This window comes from Triticum aestivum, chromosome 6D, assembly GCF_018294505.1.
Source record: "Triticum aestivum cultivar Chinese Spring chromosome 6D, IWGSC CS RefSeq v2.1, whole genome shotgun sequence".
NCBI lineage: Eukaryota > Viridiplantae > Streptophyta > Magnoliopsida > Poales > Poaceae > Triticum > Triticum aestivum.
The window spans coordinates 442423401-442444620 of record NC_057811.1 but is presented as its reverse complement, the minus strand read 5'-3'; the positions used below and the strand labels follow the sequence as shown (position 1 = coordinate 442444620).

General features: G+C 44.2%; 2 protein-coding genes across 3 annotated transcripts; one reads left to right on the top strand and one right to left on the bottom strand.

Moving 5' to 3' along the window:
- The first annotated feature begins 4914 nt into the window (after positions 1–4914).
- LOC123145697 (THO complex subunit 5A) lies at positions 4915–9970 on the top strand. Of its 2 annotated transcripts, none has more exons than XM_044565170.1 (8): positions 4915–5221; positions 5325–5615; positions 6284–6620; positions 7194–7525; positions 7757–8004; positions 8342–8927; positions 9014–9127; positions 9206–9970. In XM_044565170.1, exons 1-8 carry the CDS (start codon positions 4991–4993, stop codon positions 9455–9457), a joined length of 2391 nt encoding a protein of 796 aa, XP_044421105.1. In that variant the 5' UTR covers positions 4915–4990; the 3' UTR covers positions 9458–9970. The 2 variants fall into 2 exon arrangements, with proteins under 2 accessions (XP_044421105.1, XP_044421104.1); XM_044565169.1 differs by having other exon boundaries at positions 7191–7525.
- Positions 9971–9979: 9 nt separating this feature from the next.
- On the bottom strand, positions 9980–10878 carry LOC123145698 (pathogenesis-related protein PR-4). The gene is made up of 2 exons (XM_044565171.1): positions 10576–10878; positions 9980–10481 (listed from the first exon to the last, which is right to left on the bottom strand). Exons 1-2 carry the CDS (start codon positions 10876–10878, stop codon positions 10311–10313), a joined length of 474 nt encoding a protein of 157 aa, XP_044421106.1. The 3' UTR covers positions 9980–10310.
- Positions 10879–21220: the final 10342 nt, after the last annotated feature.

The window sequence follows — 21220 nt, the reverse complement described above, 5'->3', positions numbered from 1 at the left end:
ACGGCCGTGCCTCTCGGAAAGGGAAAAAATGTGTTTTTTTTTCTTTCGCGAGAGTCACGGTTTTGCTTCCGCAAGAGGCACGGTTGTGCTTTCACGAGAGTCATGGCCGTGCCTCCTCGGAAACGAAAAAAGCGTTTTCTCTTCTTTTTTTTTCTTCTGCGAGAGTCATGGTTTTGCTTCCGCGAGAGGCACGGACGTGCCTCTTTCGGAAAGGGAAAAAACCCGTGCTCTCGGTTCGGTTTTTTCGTCTGGTTTTTTTCGTGAAAAAAAGTTCGTCAAAACTTATCAACATGGGATCTAGTTTTGAAGACCTCGACGCGAGGAATCCAACGGTGCAAGCGGTTCGAGATTTGGACGCACGGTTTGAGAGATAAAACGTTTTGAATAAACAGATCAACGAAAAAAGGGAAAACTTTCAGGTTGCGACAAGTGGCGCGCTGCATGTGCGCCACTTGTCGCAACCAGGGGAATTGGAATGATCTTTGCAATGAATACTCCTCAATTAGTGATTTCACTTGTTTACTCATCAAACCAGGTGACATCCTGCAAACCGATGCTCTGGTCAAGGCCCAGGGCGTCCCACACCGCTGGTGAGGCGCACGGCTCCTCGTAGTTGTGCTCGGCGTCGCAACCGTGGATGGAGTCGCACTCGTCCACCACCTTGGCGTACACCGAGCCGCCACCCTTCGCGGCAGTGATCTTGATGCTGCGGCCGCAGCGGGACATGCCACTGAACCAGCCGGTGGAGAGCGCGACAACCATCTCCAAGTCGTCGTGGTACGCGCCGTCGCACTCGGACGGGAGGCCGCCGTCCTTGCCCTTGCCGAAGCCGTTGACCGTGAGGACCTGCCCAGGTGGCGGAGGAGACGGGCGGCGAGCAGAGGAACTGCAGGTACTGCTTGCCATCGACGCAGCAGTCCGGGCTGTTGCTCGTCTCGCAGTGCCCGGGACGTACCTGCTGGGCTGGCAGCCGACGACGTCGTGCGGCCGGACCAGGCACGACGCGGTGTGGGAGGCCGAGAGCGTGGCGAGAAGGACGATGGCCATGGCCATGGTGTACCGAGCTCTCGCAGTCGCCATTTTGTTGGCACCTAACTGAAAGAACGCTTGAGCGGATCAGCATATATGAGGGCCCGAAGGCCGCCACGCCGGAAGAGAGCCTGGAGACCTCCGCGCGCATAAGCAGCAACTCGATCACAACGGGAGGCGGAAATCGATACGCCGGAGGAAGAAGAAGATAGGGAGCTTAGGAACCTCCGCTGACCGTCGACCCCAATCCCGCCAGCCAGGACGACGCACAAGTGACGTGCCGAGAGCACGCGAAAGTCGTCTGATAATAGTATTTCACAACAGGCCCCCCTCCATAGTACACCCGGGAGTACTACTCAATAGCAGTGAAACAATTAGGCTCCAAATGGCACTCATTTATCAGCCAAGATGGTTAAACAGGCAAGGAGGCTGCTAAGATCATCCTCACGATGATATTGTAGGAAGCCTCCACGGCGTCCTCTTATCGGTGGTGCGTGCTTTTCTCGGTAGCTAGGTTGAGTGGTGCGCAATATCCTATGAAGCGTGTTGTAACGATTTTTGTCTGGGTTTTCGTAAATTAACCGGACAACACTCTCTTCTGCCATTTTAATGAATACGCCTAAAAAATCCTCTGAAATAAGCAATAAGCAATCAAACTTGCATAAAATCGAAGAATTCATCTCTCTATCAAACAAACAAATTAAATTCTAAAAATTATAAGTTTTTTCTGCAAAAAGATCAGGTATATTATAAAAAAATCACTGGGAGTACAAAACATCTCAAAAATATAAAAAATTACATTGAGATTCCCAAACCACTGAACGACCACTACTGCCGTCAGAATGAGCCGTCGATGCGCCATTGTCGCCGCTCCCCTACCGGGGCCAGCAAAAGCAGTTGTGGGTGATGATTTTAATTGATCTGGGTGAGCTACTCATGCAGCCTGGCCGATGTCGTAAATAAATCTATCTGTAGAGATACTATAAGCTCCCTTTATTTGAAGCGTCCTAATGTTTCAGGGCCTTGGAGTCGCTAAGGGCCCCACCTGTAACGGTGTTTGTTGTTTAGTTTTATTACTTTTTTCTTCACATTTTTATTAGTTAGGGCTTATTAAAATTTGTGAACATTAAAAACATTTTTTTCAGTTCCATTAGTAAATTTGTGAAGGTTTTGACTGTTAACAAACATTTTTAGTTTGTGAACATTTACTAATTTGAAAACTTATTTAATTTGTAAACATTTTTTAAATCCATGAATATATTTTTAATTCATGAACATTTTTTTTAAATTCATGATTACTTAAGTTCGTAATATCTTTTAAAATCCTTGAATATCTTTTAACTTAACTAACTTTTTAAATAGAAAAGAGGTAGCCAATTTTTTTTATAAGCTAGCAGTGGGGTGAGCGGAAAAATAACTAGATGAATGAGAGGAGCAGGGAGCCAAGCTGACGGGCAGAGCTTCGTGTGCACGCTCATGTCAGCGTTATAGCAGCAATTCCATAGTTTTACCATGGAATATGAGCTCCAAAGAGGCTCAAACAACTACCACCAGTTGACACCGAGGCCAAAATGTGTAAAAGACATTACAACCATGCACCAAACAACTTCACTTTTTTCTCGAAACAAATAATGTCTCCAACAACAGCCTGACATCGCAACTGGCCAGAGAGTAAGAAGTGTTGTTTTTGTACTCATGACGAGACAATTAAACACCTCTTTTTCCAATGCAAGTTTGCACGTTCTACGTGGTGAATCATCCAAATAGCGTCAAATTTATATCCGCCCACAAGTGTTGCCAATATATTTGGTCACTGGTTGGACGGTATTCCAAATAAGTTTAAAGCGCTTATAAGGGTGGGAGCGTACGCCTTAATTTGGTCGCTCTGGCTATGTAGAAACGATTTGGTTTTTAATGGAAAAAATGCTTCTCCTCTGCAGGTTATTTTCCGTTGTACGCAATCGCTTCATACGTGGTCTATGCTACAACGATCGGAGCACCAATCGTTGTTCAAGGCGGTGTGTACGCGGTTGAAGCAGGTGGCTACGGAGGTTTTTTCCCAACATGGGTGGCAGCATAATCTCCGGGTCGATCCACCACCACCTTCGACATAGGCATAGTGTCGGTCTATAGGACTTTACTTTTGCCGATATGTCGGTTTATATTTCATGTTTTTTGTCAGACTTTTGGATTTGGCTGTGTGCATCTCAGTTATGCAGAGGTCGGGTGTTACTCATAATGTTTTGTATCCCCTTGATGCTACATTCTGAGATAATAAAATCGCCCTTTATCGAAAAACAGCCTGACATGATATATGAACCAAAAAATACCGGCAGAACATAATTAAAACACAAGCCAACACAGATAAAGTCAAAATAAAACAACTGATCGCAATAACATACTTGAAAATAAAAGAGTTAAGGAAATGTCTAGGACATATCTAGATGTGCCATAATTATTGCATATCTAAGTGACTTAATCAAGTATAAAAAGAAAAGAAATAATAAATACTTACATGAATCTTCGCGTAAGATCAATAATATAGGACTTAGATGTGTTATACTTATGACACATCTAGATGTGCTTTAGCAAAATTGAAGAGTTCATCTCACGAGTGAAGAATGGCGTGGCGTAGCGCGCATTAGCCTCAAGTCCTACTACAACTCCTTCCACACTCTCCCTCTTCCTTTTCTAGTAATATTTTTTTACTTTGAGATTTTTATTGAGGCAATGAGAATTCCGAAATCACTAGTTGAGGAGTACTCGTTGCAAAGATCACTCCAACGCGACAAGTGCGCACATGCAGCGCGCCACTTATCGCAACCTGGAAGTTTTTCCTTTTTTCGTAGACCCGTTTATTCAAAATGTTTTATCTCTCAAACCATGAGCCCAAATCTCGAACCGCTTTCACCGTTGGATTCCTCGCGTCGAGATCTTCAAAACTAGATCCCATGTTGATAGGTTTTGACGAACTTTTTTTTCCACGAAAAAACGGACAAAAAACCAAACCGGGAGCACGGGTTTTTTCCCTTTCCGAAGAGGCACGCCCGTGCCTCTCACGAAATCACAACCGTGCCTCTCGCGGAAGCAAAACAGTGACACTCGCGGAAAAAAAGAGAAAACATGTTTTTTTTCGTTTCCGAGGAGGTACGGCCGTGACTCACGTGAAAGCACAACCGTGCCTCTTGTGGAAGCAAAACCGTGACTCTCGCGAAAAGAAAAAAATAGAAAACATGTTTTTTCCCTTTCCGAGAGGCACGGCCGTGACTCTCGCGAAAGCACAACCGTGCCTCTCGCGGAAGCAAAACCGTGTTTTTTTCCCTTTCCGAGAGGCACGGCCGTGACTCTCGCGAAAGCACAACCGTGCCTCTCGCGGAAGCAAAACCATGAGTCTCGCGAAAGGAAAAAAAATAGGAAACATGTTTTTTTTCCGTTTCCGAGAGGCACGGCCGTGACTCTCGCGAAAGGAAAAAAACGCGTTTTTTCACGTAATTTTTTTTCCAATTTTTTTTATCGAAAAGCTAAGGAAGACCAGTGGAAAACCAAAATGTCGAAAAAAACCGTTTAAAAAGCCGAAAACGCGTGCAGAAAAATAAAAAAAAACAAAATCCGGAGGGAGCGCCCAGAGCGCGACACGTGGCGAATGGCTGAGAGCGCGACAAGTGGCGCTGATCTCCCGAAGGAGCGCTCGTTAAGCAGTTGCCCTCTGAGAATTCTCATGTAGATTTATAGTTTTTGATAACTTCTATTATTGAGACAAAGGGCCCATGTAGCTTTGTCGGCCGGTTCCTGTCCTGATTTGGGCCGGATACCTCCGTAAAATTGGGCTGGTCTCGATTTCCCAAGAAACGGCCCGAGCATCTTACCTGAACGAACTAGGTCAGCCAGAACCCGACCCATTTACCACTTCCGCTCCCACTTCCGGCGCTCGGCATCGTCTCTCTCGTCTCCGGCCGCATCCATGGCAACGGTGCTGGCGGCGGAGGCCATGGACGTCGAGGCACCGGCGCGTCCCCCCAGCGCCACCACCGCGCCAAAGCCACGCTCCCTTCACGACCTCCTCGCCGAGACCCGCGCCTCCGTCGAGGAGGTCGCCGCCCGCATACTCGCCATCAAGAAGGACGGCGCCCCCAAGTCCGAGCTCCGCGAGCTCGTCGCGCAGATGTCCCTCCTCCTCATCACGCTCCGCCAGGTGCGTCTCTCGCCCCAAAACCCCGACCCACCTTGCAGCAGAAACCCTAGCTCTAGATCCGCCGCTCCAACTCGAGCTGGATTTTTTATTTTTTTGCGCGCAGGTGAACAGGGAGATACTGATGGAGGAGGATAAGGTGAAGGGGGAGACGGAGGCGGCGAAGGCGCCCGTGGACTCCACCACGCTGAGGCTGCACAACCTGCTGTACGAGAAGAACCACTACGTCAAGGCCATCAGGTCGTGCCTCGACTTCCAGACGAAGCACCCGGGGATAGACCTCGTCCCCGAGGAGGAGTTCCACCGCACCGCGCCGGCTGACATCCGTGACAAGACTCTCGCGGCGGACACCGCCCACGACCTCATGCTCAAGCGCCTCAACTTCGAGCTCGTCCAGGTTGTGTACTGTTATCAGCTGCCACTCGCATAGGAGCCCTAATTATCATCAAATGAATTTGATGTGGTTTGTTCGATGATTGCTGGTCTAATGTAGTTAGTGGAGAGGATGTCCATGGTTTCGTACATGCATGAAAAACCTAAATTCAGCTTGATGGAGAGCACATGAATGGTTTCATATCATGTTTAGGCTGGGAAACTTAATTGCAAGGATTAGAAAATGTAAGCTGAGCTAAATGTTAAGTAACTTTAACTTGGTACAAGATTGGTCTGATATTGGTTTTATATCACAAAAGTAGGGAGGTTCCTGCTGCTTATTAGAATCAAATTTGGATTATTACTGTGTTCGGTTCACCACTGTTCCGGCGAACATTTGTTTAATAACTAGAATACAATGTCTGCTGGCAACTCTATTTAACTTACCTTACATGTACAATGCACCAGGCCAGTTTGTGTACTATTAGAAATGTGTGTGAGGGTCCTTTGTGCTACTACTATAATTTCATTCATGAATTCTGCACATAGATTTTTCATCCTGCTATAAAATAGCCTGTGTCTCATGTGTTCTGAATCTGTGTGCCCTTGCTAGTCAGAAGTCGATTATCACTGTCGCTGGTCTGTTCAGGATTTGATTTCTGTCATCTAAAATATGTGTTAATTCTGATACAGCGTAAAGAGCTATGTGAGCGACATGAGAAATTGGAACAACAGAAGAACAGTTTGCTGGGGACAATTGCAAATCAGAAGAAGTTCCTTTCAAGCCTCCCATCGCATTTGAAATCACTGAAGAAAGCATCTTTGCCAGTGCAGCAGCAGCTTGGGATGCTGCATACTAAGAAATTAAAGCAGCACCATGCAGCTGAGTTGCTCCCATCTCCTCTTTATATAACTTACACCCAGTTGTTAGGACAGAAAGAAGCATTTGGCGAGAATATTGAAGTGGAGGTAAATGGAAGCACAAAGGACGCTCAAACTTTTGCTCAACAGCAAGCCAAACAGGAAATGGGTATGTTATATCTGTTTGGAATGTAGCACATCTGATTAATGTGTAAATCTAGCATGCTATGCCTCCCTGCACTTGTTCCTTTATTGCATTTCTCAACACTGCTGTTTCTTAATAGACGAGTGGTCGTGTCCTTGCAAGAACAAGGACTTGTGGTCCTTTTTTTAAAAACTTTTTTGCAACCTTGGACGTATCCTATATAGTCTCTGCAAAATTCTTTTAGAGTTACTATTTTTATAACAGTGCAAAAGGGACGTGCTGGTCATGTGAGGCACTTAATAACCAAACATAATTTTTTTCCTAGTGAATGTTTTAGAACAGTTTGTGCTCTGTATTGCAGCATAGGCACATTTATCAAAGCCTTTTTAGAAGCTGTGTGATCTATTATTATTTTTCCACTGGAAATGGAATAACATGCCAACAGTACACAGTTGCTGCTTTGTTCATCTTTACATTTGAGTTTCTGAGCATATGAACACAGTCGGAATCAAATTGATTATGTGACAGTTTGTAAGTCATTACTTTGAGGATATTAATATTATGGATGAATTGTTTCTTATGTATCTGCAATAGCAGGTACTTTGGCAAATGATGATAGTAATAGGATGGACGATGATGCAATTGATGAGGAAGAAGATGCTCAGAGAAGAAGATCAAGGTCTAGGAAGAGTTCAAAGGAAGCTAGTAATCCTGCATTAGCATATCAACTTCATCCACTCAAAGTTGTTCTCCATGTATATGATACTGAAGATCCTGGAACCAAGCGTCGTAAGCTCATCACTTTGAGGTTTGAATACTTGGCAAAGTTGAATGTTGTCTGTGTTGGATCTGAAGATTCAGATGGAATGGACAGCAATATCCTGTGCAACCTATTTCCAGATGACACCGGCTTAGAGCTGCCTCATCAGGTGTGTTTTCTAGAGCAGCTTCTTTTCACATGTATCCCTGTTGTTATTGAAGCCTCTGGCCATCAGTTTACATGCTTTTGTCCTTTTATTTATGTCTTCATAGGCAGCATTTAGTTACCATGTTTTTTGTTTATTTTTTGGCAGCAAAAAAGCTGTTGGGCATTATGATTCCAGATTATCCGTAGCTTTTCTCCATACAATCTAAAAAGGTGACCTATGAATTTTATGCAGATGGCTAAGCTTTATGCTGGGGAGACTCCAAATTTTAGTGAAAAGGATTCGCGTCCGTACAAGTGGGCACAGCATCTAGCTGGTATAGACTTCCTCCCGGAGGTTCCTCAATCTGTTGGGGATAGTTCTAACAGAGCGTCGAGAAATGCTGATTTGTCATCTGGGCTTGCACTATACCGTCAGCAGAATCGTGCACAGACTATTTTGCAGAGAATCCGCTCTCGGAAAATTGCACAAATGGCTCTCACGTGAGTCACCTGCTCTACCATGTTTGCAGTTTGGGATGTCAATAGCCAAATCCGGATGATAGATCTTTACAGATGTGTGCATTGTACTTTGGCTGACAATTTTGGTCGGATGATGCTTTTGCTTCATTGTACATGTCATTCTGAGACATGCTGCATGAGTTAATGAAACATTTCCTGGGAAAAAAATTGTGAACACCTCGTTTAAAGCTTCTTCATGTCTTCTCTTTGATCTAAGCTGGTTCTTGTCAACCATCTTTCTCTTGCTACTTATGACTCCTATGCATATCTTGCTTGATTGAATGCATCCCTTTGAAGTTTTTGGGTCTGTCATTTACAGGTGGCAACTTAGTTATTTAACTAAGCTGAGGTGGCCTCACATAGAACACGAGAATACACCATGGGCATCACGCACCCCATCGTGTAGTATGCACAGTTGGTCATTGACAGGAGTTTTTCCTGAGCCTTCGGCTCGTTCTGCTTTAGTGGTGAGTGGGCCTGCAGGAAGTGTTGACAGTGATTTGGAGAGAAGATCTGTGACAAATGGGCAAGAAACCGAGGGTAACAGAGAGGATGGTGAGCTTCCAATTGTGGTTCACTCTGAAGATATGCCAGATGATTCTAAAGTATCACAGGCAGAGGTCTCACCTGAAGTTCTAAACCATTCTAGAGGCTTATCTCTTATATCAAAGGGCTCTGCACCATCTAAGCTAAGCATCTCACACAGTTTTGGTAGAAATGAGGATGATCTTGATTTCTTAATGGACAGTGACAGTGAGTTGGAGGAGCTGGCATGTGCTGACCAAGAAACTGAGCAAGGTAGCCTCACTATAGATAAATCCTGGGAGGATTATGCTTCCAGAGAGTTCACCATGGTCTTGAGTAAAACTTTGAAGAATGGTTCAAAAGTCATGCTGGAAGCCAAGGTAATTTTCCAGCCACTCTTCCTATAGGCCTTGTTGCAAGAATCTCCATGTGTGCTTGCTTTCTCACTGTTGGTTTGCAATTGCAGATTAAAATTAGCATGGAGTATCCTCTTAGGCCACCACTTTTCAGATTGCAGCTGGTTTCTGAAAAGACCGGAGATTTGAAATGGCACAATGATCTTCGTGCAATGGAAGCTGAGGTTTGTATTATGAGCTTCTTTCTCAAATTTTCATTCGTCGCACGTCTCTCATGGTTTCACTGCTCTTATGACTTGCAGGTGAATCTTCACATCCTCCGAATTCTTCCTCGGTCGTACGAGGACTATATATTAACCCACCAAGTTCTGTGCCTGGCTATGTTATTTGATATGCATTTGGACGAGGATCACGAGAAAAGGAAAGTTACTTCAGTGATTGATGTCGGGCTCTGCAAACCAGTCAGTGGAACCATGCTCACTAGATCGGTCAGGGGGAGAGACCGCAGACAGACCATCTATTGGCGAGGTGACGTTTGCTCTAGTTATTTGTGATCTTGGTTGATCGCCAGTTGAGTTTGAATGCATATCTTTTGTCGTTTGGAGGAAAACGAAGATGCTGAAACTGCCTTTCCATGGCACTGAGAAACCTTGTTTCGGTACTGGAACTAACATGGTCTGACAACAGTAGAAGCTGCCAAGCTTGCCCACGCTGGCTGGAGAGAGATGCTTCCCTGTTGCCTGACGATAGTTTTCTAACCATTATGGCATTATGATGTTTGATATGCAATCACAAGAATACCGAAACTCGTGGTGCACTTTATCTTGCTTGATTTACATGGAACTTTGCAACTCCAGCAGACTTGGTACATGCAGCATCAAGCAACAGACAGATTGCACGCCTGCGTTGCGTGCCTTGATGGTGGTGGTGCTGCTGCTGGTCAGACTTGCTTGTTCTTGCTGAAATCTTCCAAGCCAGACAGAGACGGGTTTCGTTCTTGCGATTGTGTAAATTATAAGTTCCCAAACTGTATGTTTAATCTGAACTACCAAATCGTTGCATTTTTCCGTCTTTTTTGGTGCCTTCTAACCTATATTTGGCTATAACGGTGAGAAACAACAGACTCGTACAATACTTTGCTATCAAACATAGGAGCGTCAAAACCAATACTGAACGCGATGGCACGCGCCTACTTGCTGAAGATGTTTATATGAACTAATTTGTTATTCAGTAGCCAGATTACGTGCCTTTGATGGACATAAAAAGCTGTCATTGCGACTATCGATTATGAGTTACATGATGACGAGATATTCAGAATCGGAAAACAACACGTGCTGTAGGCCTCGAGTAGTATTGATTTCGACTGCGTTTTATTTCTTGCTGGGGCTACTGATTTCCCATGCACATTTAGTCTTGGCAGCCGACGAACTCATAGTCGACGACGAGGTGGCCGTTGGCGGCGCCGCCTCTGTCGGTGTCGATCTGCTGGAACACGGCAGCGTCAAGGTCGAGCCCGCCATTGGCGCACTGGTCCACCACCCTCGCCACCGTACGCGCCCCCGTCGCCCTGTTCGTCACCTGCAGGTGACAACGTCCCGCCGATCAAACAACGCGCGATCCATAACACGATGCACATTTTCTTACGCGAATCATCCATCGACGGAGTACGTACCTGGAGGCAGCGGCCGCAGGACGGCTGGCCGTGCGCGCCGGCGGGGCCGCAGAACGCCGTCCAGCCGTACCTCTGCCGCCACGCCAGCGGCATGTCGGCGTCCCACGTCGCGCAGAAGACGCTGGCGGCGCGCAGGTCCCAGTTGATCTTCTCTGGGTTGTACAGGTTGTACGTCGCCGCCACGCCGCTTGCCTGCTGCGCCGCCGCGCCGTTTGCGGATAGGCAGACCACGGTCAGTGCCATGAGAACCAGCACTGACACCGGCGTCCTCGTGCCAGGAACAACGGCGACCTCCGTCGCCATACCTCTTTCTGCCTAGTTAGTGCCTAATTGGCCAATCAGCTACTGCTAATATGGGACTAGTAGTGTATTGCTGAGGTTGTGACTGGCCATATTTATAGATCCTGAATTCTACAAGCTGGGGATTGTAATCATCGCCTTCACTTGATCATAATTTTCAATCTCAATAAGCATCTGCGGTTGCCATTATGTTTGTTTTTCTGTTTTTAGTCAGACTTGTCACTTTTGGCTTATGCTATACTCCCTTCGTAAACTAACATAAGAGTGTTTAGATCACCACTTTAGTAATCTAAACGCTCTTAGCGCCAGTTCTTTTGGCGACTTCAAAAATAAGCTACCTCCTCCCCAGCTTTTCTCATAAGCCACATTCCTTATTCATTGGCGCTTCTGGACTAGTTATGGGATGACTAATATAGAAGCCTCAATAAATTTTGGGAGTGGCTTCTTTTTTAACCTGGCAAGAGGCAACTTATTTTTTAAGCAACCCAAAAGAACTGACCCTATATATTAGTTTACAGAGGGACCGAGGGAGTATCTGTTTGATGCTACATTTTGAGTTATAATAAAAAACACTCTTTACGAGAAAATACAAACTATGCTTTGGTCACTTGAACTCATGATGTGAGCTTCTTGTTTAGCTTTGCATGATATTTAGATATGTAGCTATTTCTCCTTATGTTGCTTCAGTGATGTGAGTGTGCCAAATCTTTGCCGTGGTTGTTTGTTAGAGCTTTGTCAATTCCAAGTTGCTCATTGTGTTGGAAATATGAGCAATTTACCGAATGATTTTATTGACAGAAATACTAGATAAAGCATGACTAATATAGCAGAGGTAAAACAAGTCATGCAATTCGACAGAGAAAAGGTAAATAGCATCTGTATATATGAACTAGAACCGAACACGTCTAGAACAGACACTAGAGCAAGAAGTTGTGACAGAACCTCTAACAGAAAGAGTATGAGAACGTACGGAACGGGAGCAGATGCACCGGTCTTGGGGTCGGTGTCCTCGCCAGCCATGTCGTCGAGGAGGTTGTCGACGTCGGCGAAGCAGTCGTCGTCGGGGAACTAGTCGTCGGAGTCCGGGGCGTCCGTGACGAAGAAGTCAGTAGTCGCGCTGAGCGCTTCCCAAAAACCTTATCACCCTTCTCCCGTACAGAACTCAAAAGGTGCGGTTTCGGAGGCCTACTGTCCCGACCTGCGGTGCACGCCGCAAGTCGGGATGGGGAAGATCGTAGCAGCAACGCAGTGCTCAGGAACTTTGTGGCGAGAGGAAGAGGATCTTCTGGTGTGTCTCTCTGGAGAGGAGCGACCTCTCTTATATAGGCACAGGAGAAGGAGGCGAACAGGCTGCGACGGGAGGTGAAGCAACAGAGGGAGACGAAGCGAACAGACTTCAGCCGAAGAGGCGAGCCGTTCGGATTCAGTGTCCACTACAAAAAAACGTTTCAGCTCCCGCATGACCTTTCGTATACCCGTCGTGCGTGACAAAAATTTAGACATCGGCTCGGCTCATTCCCGCAACCCGCGGCGCGGCGCGGCGTGACGAGGCGTGGCGTGGCGAGGCGGGCGGCGGAGGAGGAGCCCGCGTGGATGCCCCTCTTGTTCTCATGCTCATACAAGTGGGAAAAGAGCCTCCCTTATAAGGAGGTCCAACTCCCACTAAACTAGCAGTGTGGGACTAAACTTTAGTAGTATCCCTTGTTTTGCACAAATGGGCTAAGTGGGCCTCTAGGATTTATTTAGGAATTTCTGAAATAGTTATTGGGCTGTCCCAAAATAGACTAAATTCCAGCAATCCCCCACCAGATCCCAGAGGCACACAAAAATTTGCCTTTAGTTCCAAAACACTGTTTTATATACCGGTACTGCAGTGGAGACTGTTAAGTTGAACTTCCACCTAGAACTCTATGCTACACTAGTAAGCAACTTGAACAGTGGACTAGGCCTTGAACTGCAAGTTTTCTGCGAATCTAGCTTCACATAAAGCCTTGACCGATACGTGGCTACCGTGGGTCTTCCCCGCGGGTGGAGCTTATGCGTCATACTCCAAGACCTTTCATGAGTTTACTAGAGAGAACCCTACTCTCATAGATTGCGACGTTTAACAATCAGACTCATATAGGTGTGTTCTTCAAAAGATGTTCTGCAGGACAACATCTCTGCTTAAATGAGCCACTTAGAACACATTAAGATATACATCAACCTGCCATGCAGATTAGGAGAGTATTGCATCTTCATGGAATGGTATTGTTAATAGTAAGGATACTCTCCTCTCAGTTGATCAACAGCTTGTCTTCCACATCTAATTCACGGGATCTCCGATCACAAAGAATAGGTTACCACTGTGAACAACTCATATTGTGGGTCTCATACCCATCTTCCTCGATGCATTATCTATCACATTACGTGATAGACCCTTAGTAAAAGGATCTGCCAGATTCTTAAACGTTTGGATATAATCCAATGCAATAACTCCGGAGTTTTTCATTTTCCTGACAGACTTTAACCTTCTCTGAACGTGTCTTGATGACTTCATGTTATCCTTTGAGCTGCTCACTTTCGTGATCACAGTTTGATTGTCACAGTTCATAAGGATACCCAATACAGGTTTCTCAACTACCGGCGAGTCATTCAAGAGCCGACGAAGCCAATCTGCTTCGACCGTACCTGTATCTAGTGATGTGAGTTCTGTTTCCATTGTTGACCTCGTTAAGATGGTCTGCTTTCAAGACTTCCAAGAAACAACGCCACCTCCATGAGTGAATACATATCCGCTCGTGGCCTTTATCTCATCAGCATTTGAGATCCAGTTTGAGTCACTATACCCTTCAAGCACCTTTGGGTGCCCAGTGTAGTGAATTCCATAATTTGTAGTGCCTTTCAAATAACGCAAAACACTCTCTAGAGCTTTCCAATGCACATCTTCTAGTTTTGAGACAAACCGACTCAGTTTGCTAACAGCAAAAGAGATGTCAGATCTTGTAGCACTGGCTAAGTACATAAGCAAGCCAATAATCTGAGAATATTTCAATTGATCTCTAGCAATTCTTCGATTCTTTCGAAGTAACACACTCGCATCATATGGTGTTGGAGAGGGCTTGCAGTAACTATAGCCAAAGCGACTCAAGATCTTTTCCACATAGTGAGATTGAAGCAATGTAATCCCACCATCATTGTCTCTCAACAACTTGATGTTCAAAATGACATTAGCCACTCCTAAATCCTTCATCTCAAAGCAGTGAGATAGGAAATCCTTGACCTCCTTAATAACATTCAGATTTGTTCCGGAAATCAGTATGTCATCAACATACAAGCAAAGGATAACTCCCTCGCCCCCACCATGGCGATAGTACACACATTTGTCAGCTTCGTTTATAACAAAGCATGCAGTTGTTAAAGTTCTTTCAAACTTCTCATGCCACTGTTTGGAAACTTGCTTGAGTCCATACAAAGACTTCAGCAACTTGCACACTTTTCCTTCCTGACCATCTAGTACAAACCCATCTGGTTGTTCCATATAAATTTCCTCGTCCAACTCTCCATTTAGGAAAGCAGTCTTAACATCCATTTGATGAACGAGAAGACCATGTGAGGCAACTAGTGAAAGTAGAACTCAAAGAGTGGTCAGTCGAGCCACAGGTGAGTAAGTATCAAAGAAGTCTTCACCTTCCTTTTGGGTATAACCCTTAGCCACGAGCCGAGCCTTGTACTTTTCAATAGTACCATCAGGCCTAAGCTTCTTCTTGAATACCCATTTGCATCCTATAGGTTTGCACCCATAAGGACGATCAGTTATCTCCCAAGTTTCATTCGCCAAGATGGAATCCATCTCGCTACGAACCGCTTCCTTCCAGTAGTCAGCATCTTCAGATGCATAGGCCTCTGAAATAGAACTGGGAGTGTCATCTATGAGATACACAAGAAAATCATCACCAAAGGACTTTGCAGTCCTCTGTCTCTTGCTCCTAGTAGGAACTTTATTTTTCTCCTCCACATGATTTTCAAAGTGTTCCATCAAAATGGCAGGTTCGGTAATTGTAACTGGTTCCTGATTCGATGAACTAGGCATCTCCTGATTAGATGAGGTAGCCATATCCTTCATGGGAAAGATATCTTCAAAGAAAGTTGCATCATTCGACTCCATGATCGTACCGACATGCATGTGAGGTACCTCAGATTTTACAACCAAGAATCTATAACCAATGCTATGAAAAGCATATCCCAGAAAAACACAATCCACGGTCTTTGGTCCAAGCTTGCGCTTCTTTGGAATTGGCACATTGACTTTCGCCAAACAACCCCAGGTTCGTAGATAAGAGAGTTTTAATCTTTTCTTCTCCCATTCCTAGAATGGAGTTATCTCTTTATTCTTTGTGGGAACTCATTTTAGGACATATGACATGCAGTCAATATCGCCTCCCCCCACCATGCCTTGGAGAGACCTGATGTGTCTAACATGGCGTTAACCAAATCTATTAGAGTGCGGTTCTTTCTTTCAGCCACTCCATTTAACTGAGGTGAATAGTGAGGCGTCCTCTCATGGATTATACCATGTTCCGCACAAAAAGCATCAAATTCATTGGAAAAATACTCTCCACCACAGTCGGACCTAAGCCTCTTGATTTTCCAATCAAGTTGGTTTTCCACTTCAGCTTTATAGATCTTGAAAAAGTTCAAAGCCTCATCCTTAGATTTCAGAAGATACACACGGCAGTATCTAGTGGAGTCGTCAATTAACGTCATGAAATATTTCTTTCCACCTTTTGTCAAAACACCATTCATTTCACATAGATCTGAATGTATGAGTTCTAGTGGTGCAAGATTTCTCGTTTCTGCAGTCGTGTGAGACTTATGAGGTTGCTTAGCTTGCACACAAACTTGACACTTAGATCCCTTGACAGTGGTGAAACTAGGGATTAAGTTCAATTTGGCTAGTCGCGACATGCAACCAAAGTTAACATGACAAAGACGTGAATGCCACACATTTGATTAACTATTGTTGCAAATATGATTAACAACTTTATTGCAAACGTCTGATAAGGATAAACGAAACAGGCCTCCTGACTCATAGCCTTTACCAACAAAGGTTCCATACTTGGATATTACAAATTTATTCGACTCAAAGACAAGCCTCTACACAGAAGAGATCCGCTAACAAGATTTTTATTGACGAAGGGGACATAATGCACGTTCTTCAGCCGCACGATCTTCCCCGAAGTAAACTTCAGATCGACCGTGCCAACACCACGAACAGAAGCACTTGAACCGTTGCCCATCAGCACGGTTGAAGTCCCTGTGGTCTGATAAGACGAAAACATGGAAATATCACCGCATACATGCACATTAGCACCCGTGTCAATCAACCAATCAGGAGAATGACATACTGAAAGAATAGTGGGAAATATACCATACCCAGCATCCTTCATGTCAGTGTCTCCAATGACAACATTAGCGGTCTTGCCGCCTTTCCCAGGATGACGCTTGTCATAGCGATTAGGGCAACTAGGAGCCCAATGATCAGGATCCCCACACACATGACAAACATCTTTCTTCTTGTCATTCTTCTTCTTGAAGTTCGTGTGTTGCACAACCTTGTTCTTCCCATCAAATTTTGTTTTACCATCAAACTTGCCCTTGTTCTTGAACTTGTGGGGCTGGAAGTTCTTCTTCTGTACCAGATTGGCACTAGATCCTCCCTCAATACCTCGAGCACGTGTGTCCTTCACTCTCGCCTTTTCTTCCACATCAAGAGTGCCAATGAGATTCGGGACGGGAAACTCCTGTCTCTTATGTTTCAGTAAGGTAGCAAAGTTCCTCCATGAAGAAGGAAGCTTAGTGATGATATCTCCGGCAACAAACTTGTCCGGTAGCATACAACTAAAGTGCGCAAGTTCTCTAGCAAATGACTGTGTCTCATGAGCTTGCTCAACCACGGAGCGCTCTTCAGTCATCCTGTAATCATAGAATTGCTCCATGATGTACAGCTCAGTGCCAGCATCCGAGACCCCAAACTTGGCCTCGAGTGCATCCCACATATATTTTCCATTATCAATTGACGCATAAGCATCAACTATGTTCTCACCAAGAACACTCAAGAGAGCAGCCTTAAACAGAGTATCCATTTTCTGAAAAGCTTGTGCCTGTTGAGTATCAAGCTCTCCTTCAGGTTTGCCAAGAGTGGCGTCATAGCAACTCATGGTTTGAAACCATAAGACTGCTCTCACGCGCCACCTCTTATAGTGGATACCCTCAAACATAGGAGGTCTCATGGAAGCAGCAAAACCACTCGGGGTAAATTGCCTATGATAAGGTTTTTGGATTGTTGGAAATATGAGCAATTTACCGAATGATTTTATTGACAGAAATACTACATAAAGCATGACTAATATAGCAGAGATAAAACGAGTCATGCAATTCGACAGAGAGAAGGTAAATAGCATCTGTATATATGAACTAGAACCGAACACATCTAGAACGAACACTAGAGCAAGAAGTTGTGACATAACCTCTAATAGAAAGAGTAAGAGAACATACGGAACGGTAGCAGATGCACCGGTCTTGGGGTCGGTTTCCTCGCCAGCCATGTCGTCGAGGAGGTTGTCGACGTCGGGGAAGAAGTCGTCGTCGGGGAAGTAGTCGTCGGAGTCCGGGGCGTCCGTGATGAAGAAGTCAGTAGTCGCGCCGAGCGCTCCCCAAAAACCTTATCACCCTTCTCCCGTACAAGACTACTACCTCTTGAGCACTGCGTTAGTTATCCCTTGAAGAGGAAAGGGTGATGCAGCAAAGTAGAGTAAGTATTTCCCTCAGTTTTTGAGAACCAAGGTATCAATCCAGTAGGAGGCCACACGCAAGTCCCTCGTACCTACACAAACAAATAAGAACCTCGCAACCAACGCGATAAAGGGGTTGTCAATCCCTTCATGGTCACTTACGAGAGTGAGATCTGATAGATATGATAAGATAATATTTTTGGTATTTTTATAATAAAGATAAAAAGTAAAGATTGCAAAATAAACGGTGCAAGGAATAACTTGATAACGAGGGATTAATATGATGGATAATAGACCCGGGGGCCATAGGTTTCACTAGTGGCTTCTCTCAAGATAGCATAAGTATTACGGTGGGTGAACAAATTACTGTCGAGCAATTGATAGAAAAGCGAATAATTATGAGAATATCTAGGCATGATCATGTATATAGGCATCACGTCCGTGACAAGTAGACCGACTCCTGCCTGCATCTACTACTATTACTCCACACATCGACCACTATCCAGCATGCATCTAGAGTATTAAGTTCATAAGAATAGAGTAACGCATTAGGTGAGATGACATGATGTAGAGGGATAAACTGAAGCAATATGATATAAACCCCATATTTTTATCCTCGATGTCAACAATACAATACATGTCGTTTCCCTTTCTGTCACTGGGATCGAGCACCGCAAGATTGAACCCAAAGCTAAGCACTTCTCCCATTGCAAGAAAGATCAATCTAGTAGGCCAAACCAAACTGATAATTCGAAGAGACTTGCAAAGATAACCAATCAGGCATAAAAGAATCCAGAGAAGATTCAAATATTGTTCATAGATAAACTTGATCATAAACCCACAATTCATCGGATCTCGACAAACACACCACAAAAAGAGTTACATCGAATAGATCTCCAAGAAGATCGAGGAGAACTTTGTATTGAGATCCAAAGAGAGAGAAGAAGCCATCTAGCTAATAGCTATGGACCCGAAGGTCTGAAGTAAACTACTCACACATCATCAGAGGGGCCATGGAGTTGATGTAGAGGCCCTCCGTGATCGATGCCCCCTCCGGCGGAGCTCCGGAAAAGGCCCCAAGATGGGATCTCTTGGGTACAGAAGGTTGCGGCGGTGGAAATAGGGTTTCGTGGTGCTCCTGGATGTTTTCGGGGTATATGAATATATATAGGAGGAATAAGTAGGTCGGTTGAGCCACGAGGGGCCCACGAGGGGGAGGGCGCGCCCATGGGGGGTAGGGGCGCCCCCTGCCTCGTGGCCGCCTCGTTGGTTGCTTGACATCAACTCCAAGTCCTCTGGATCATGTTTGTGCCAAAAATCACGTTCCCGAAGGTTTCATTCCGTTTGGACTCCGTTTGATATTCCTTTTCCGCGAAACACTGAAATAGGCAAAGAAAACAACAATTTGCACTAGGCCTTGGGTTAGTAGGTTAGTCCCAAAAATAATATAAAAGTGTAAAATAAAACCCATTAACATCCAAAACAGAATATATAATAGCATGGAACAATCAAAAATTATAGATACGTTGGAGACGTATCAAGCATCCCCAAGCTTAATTCCTGCTCGTCCTCGAGTAGGTAAATGATAAAAACATAATTTTTGATGTGGAATGCTTTCTATCATATTCTTCAATGTAATTTTCTTTATTGTGGCATGAATGTTCAGATCTGAAAGATTCAAGATAAAGGTTTAATGTTGACATAAAAATAATAATACTTCAAGCATACTAACTAAGCAATTATGTCTTCTCAAAATAACATGGCAAAAGAAAGTTCATCCCTACAAAATCATATAGTTTGGTCATGCTCCATTTTCATCACACAAGAATGCTCTCATCATGCACAACCCCGATGACAGGCTAAGCAATTGTTTCACACTTTAGTAATCTCAAACTTTTTTCAACTTTCACGCAATACATGAGCGTGAGCCATGGATATAGCACTATGGGTGAAATAGAATATGGTGATGGGGGTTATGTGGAGAAAACAAAAAGGAGAAAATCTCACATCGATGCGGCTAATCAATGGGCTAGGGAGATGCCCATCAATTGATGTCAATGCAAGGAGTAGGAATTGCCATGCAACGGATGCACTAGAGCTATAAATGTATGAAAGCTCGACAAAAGAAACTAAGTGGGTGTGCATCCAACTTGCTTGCTCACGAAGACCTAGGGCATTTGAGGAAGCCCATTGTTGGAATATACAAGCCAAGTTCTATAATGAAAAATTCCCACTAGTATATGAAAGTGACAAAACAAGAGACTCTCTATCATAAAGATCATGGTGCTACTTTGAAGCACAAGTGTGGAAAAAAAGGATAGTAGCATTGCCCCTTTTTATTTTTTTCTTTTTCTTTCTTTTTTTTGGGCCTTCCCCTTTTTTTATTTGGCCTTTCTCTTTTTTTATTTGGGACAATGCCCTATTAATGATGATCATCACACTTCTATTTATTTACAACTCAATGATTACAACTCGATACTAGAACAAAGTATGACTCTATATGAATGCCTCTGGCGGTGTACCGGGATGGGCAATGAATCAAGAGTGACATGTATGAAAAATTATGAACAGTGGCTTTGCCACAAATACGATGTCAACTACATGATCATGCAAGGCAATATGACAATGATGATGCGTGTCATGATGAACGGAACGGTGGAAAGTTGCATGGCAATATATCTCGGAATGGCTATGGAAATGCCATAATAGGTAGGTATGGTGGCTGTTTTGAGGAAGATATAAGGAGGCTTATGTGTGACAGAGCGCATCATATCACGGGGTTTGGATGCACCGGCGAAGTTTGCACCAACTCTCAAGGTGAGAAAGGGCAATGCACGATACCGAAGAGGCTAGCAATGATGGAAGGGTGAGAGTGCGTATAATCCATGGACTCAACATTAGTCATAAAGAACTCACATACTTATTGCAAAAATCTACAAGTCATAAAAAACGAAGCATTACGCGCATGCTCCTAGGGGGATAGATTGGTAGGAAAAGACCATCGCTCATCCTCGACCGCCACTCATAAGGAAGACAATCAAATAACACCTCATGTTTCAAATTTGTTACACAACGGTTACCATACGTGCATGCTACGGGACTTGCAAACTTCAACACAAGTATTTCTCAAATTCACAACTACTCAACTAGCACACTCTAATATCACCACCTTTATATCTCAAAACAATTATCAACTATCAAACTTCTCCTAGTACTCAATGCACTTTTTATGAAAGTTTTTATTATACCGATCTCGGATGCCTATCATATTAGGACTAAATTCATAACCAAAGCAAATTACCATGCTGTTCTAAAGGACTCTCAAAATAATATAAGTGAAGCATGAGAGATCAATTATTTCTATAAAATAAAACCACCATCGTGCTCTAAAAGATATAAGTGAAGCACTAGAGCAAAATTATCTAGCTCAAAAGATATAAGTGAAGCACATAGAGTATTCTAATAAATTTCGATTCATGCGTGTCTCTCCCAAAAGGTGTGTACAGCAAGGATGATTGTGGTAAACTAAAAAGAAAAGACTCAAATCATACAAGACGCTCCAAGCAAAACAC

Excerpts from the sequence above, each read along its gene's own strand:
- LOC123145698 (XM_044565171.1), bottom strand. The coding sequence starts at position 10,878 with ATGGCGACGGAGGTCGCCGTTGTTCCTGGCACGAGGACGCCGGTGTCA. Across the intron at positions 10,482-10,575 it reads CCTGCGGCCGCTGCCTCCAG|GTGACGAACAGGGCGACGGG; the intron begins GTACGTACTCCG and ends TGTCACCTGCAG.
- LOC123145697 (XM_044565169.1), top strand. The coding sequence starts at position 4,991 with ATGGCAACGGTGCTGGCGGCGGAGGCCATGGACGTCGAGGCACCGGCG. Across the intron at positions 8,005-8,341 it reads ATTGCACAAATGGCTCTCAC|GTGGCAACTTAGTTATTTAA; the intron begins GTGAGTCACCTG and ends TGTCATTTACAG. Across the intron at positions 9,128-9,205 it reads TTCGTGCAATGGAAGCTGAG|GTGAATCTTCACATCCTCCG; the intron begins GTTTGTATTATG and ends TATGACTTGCAG.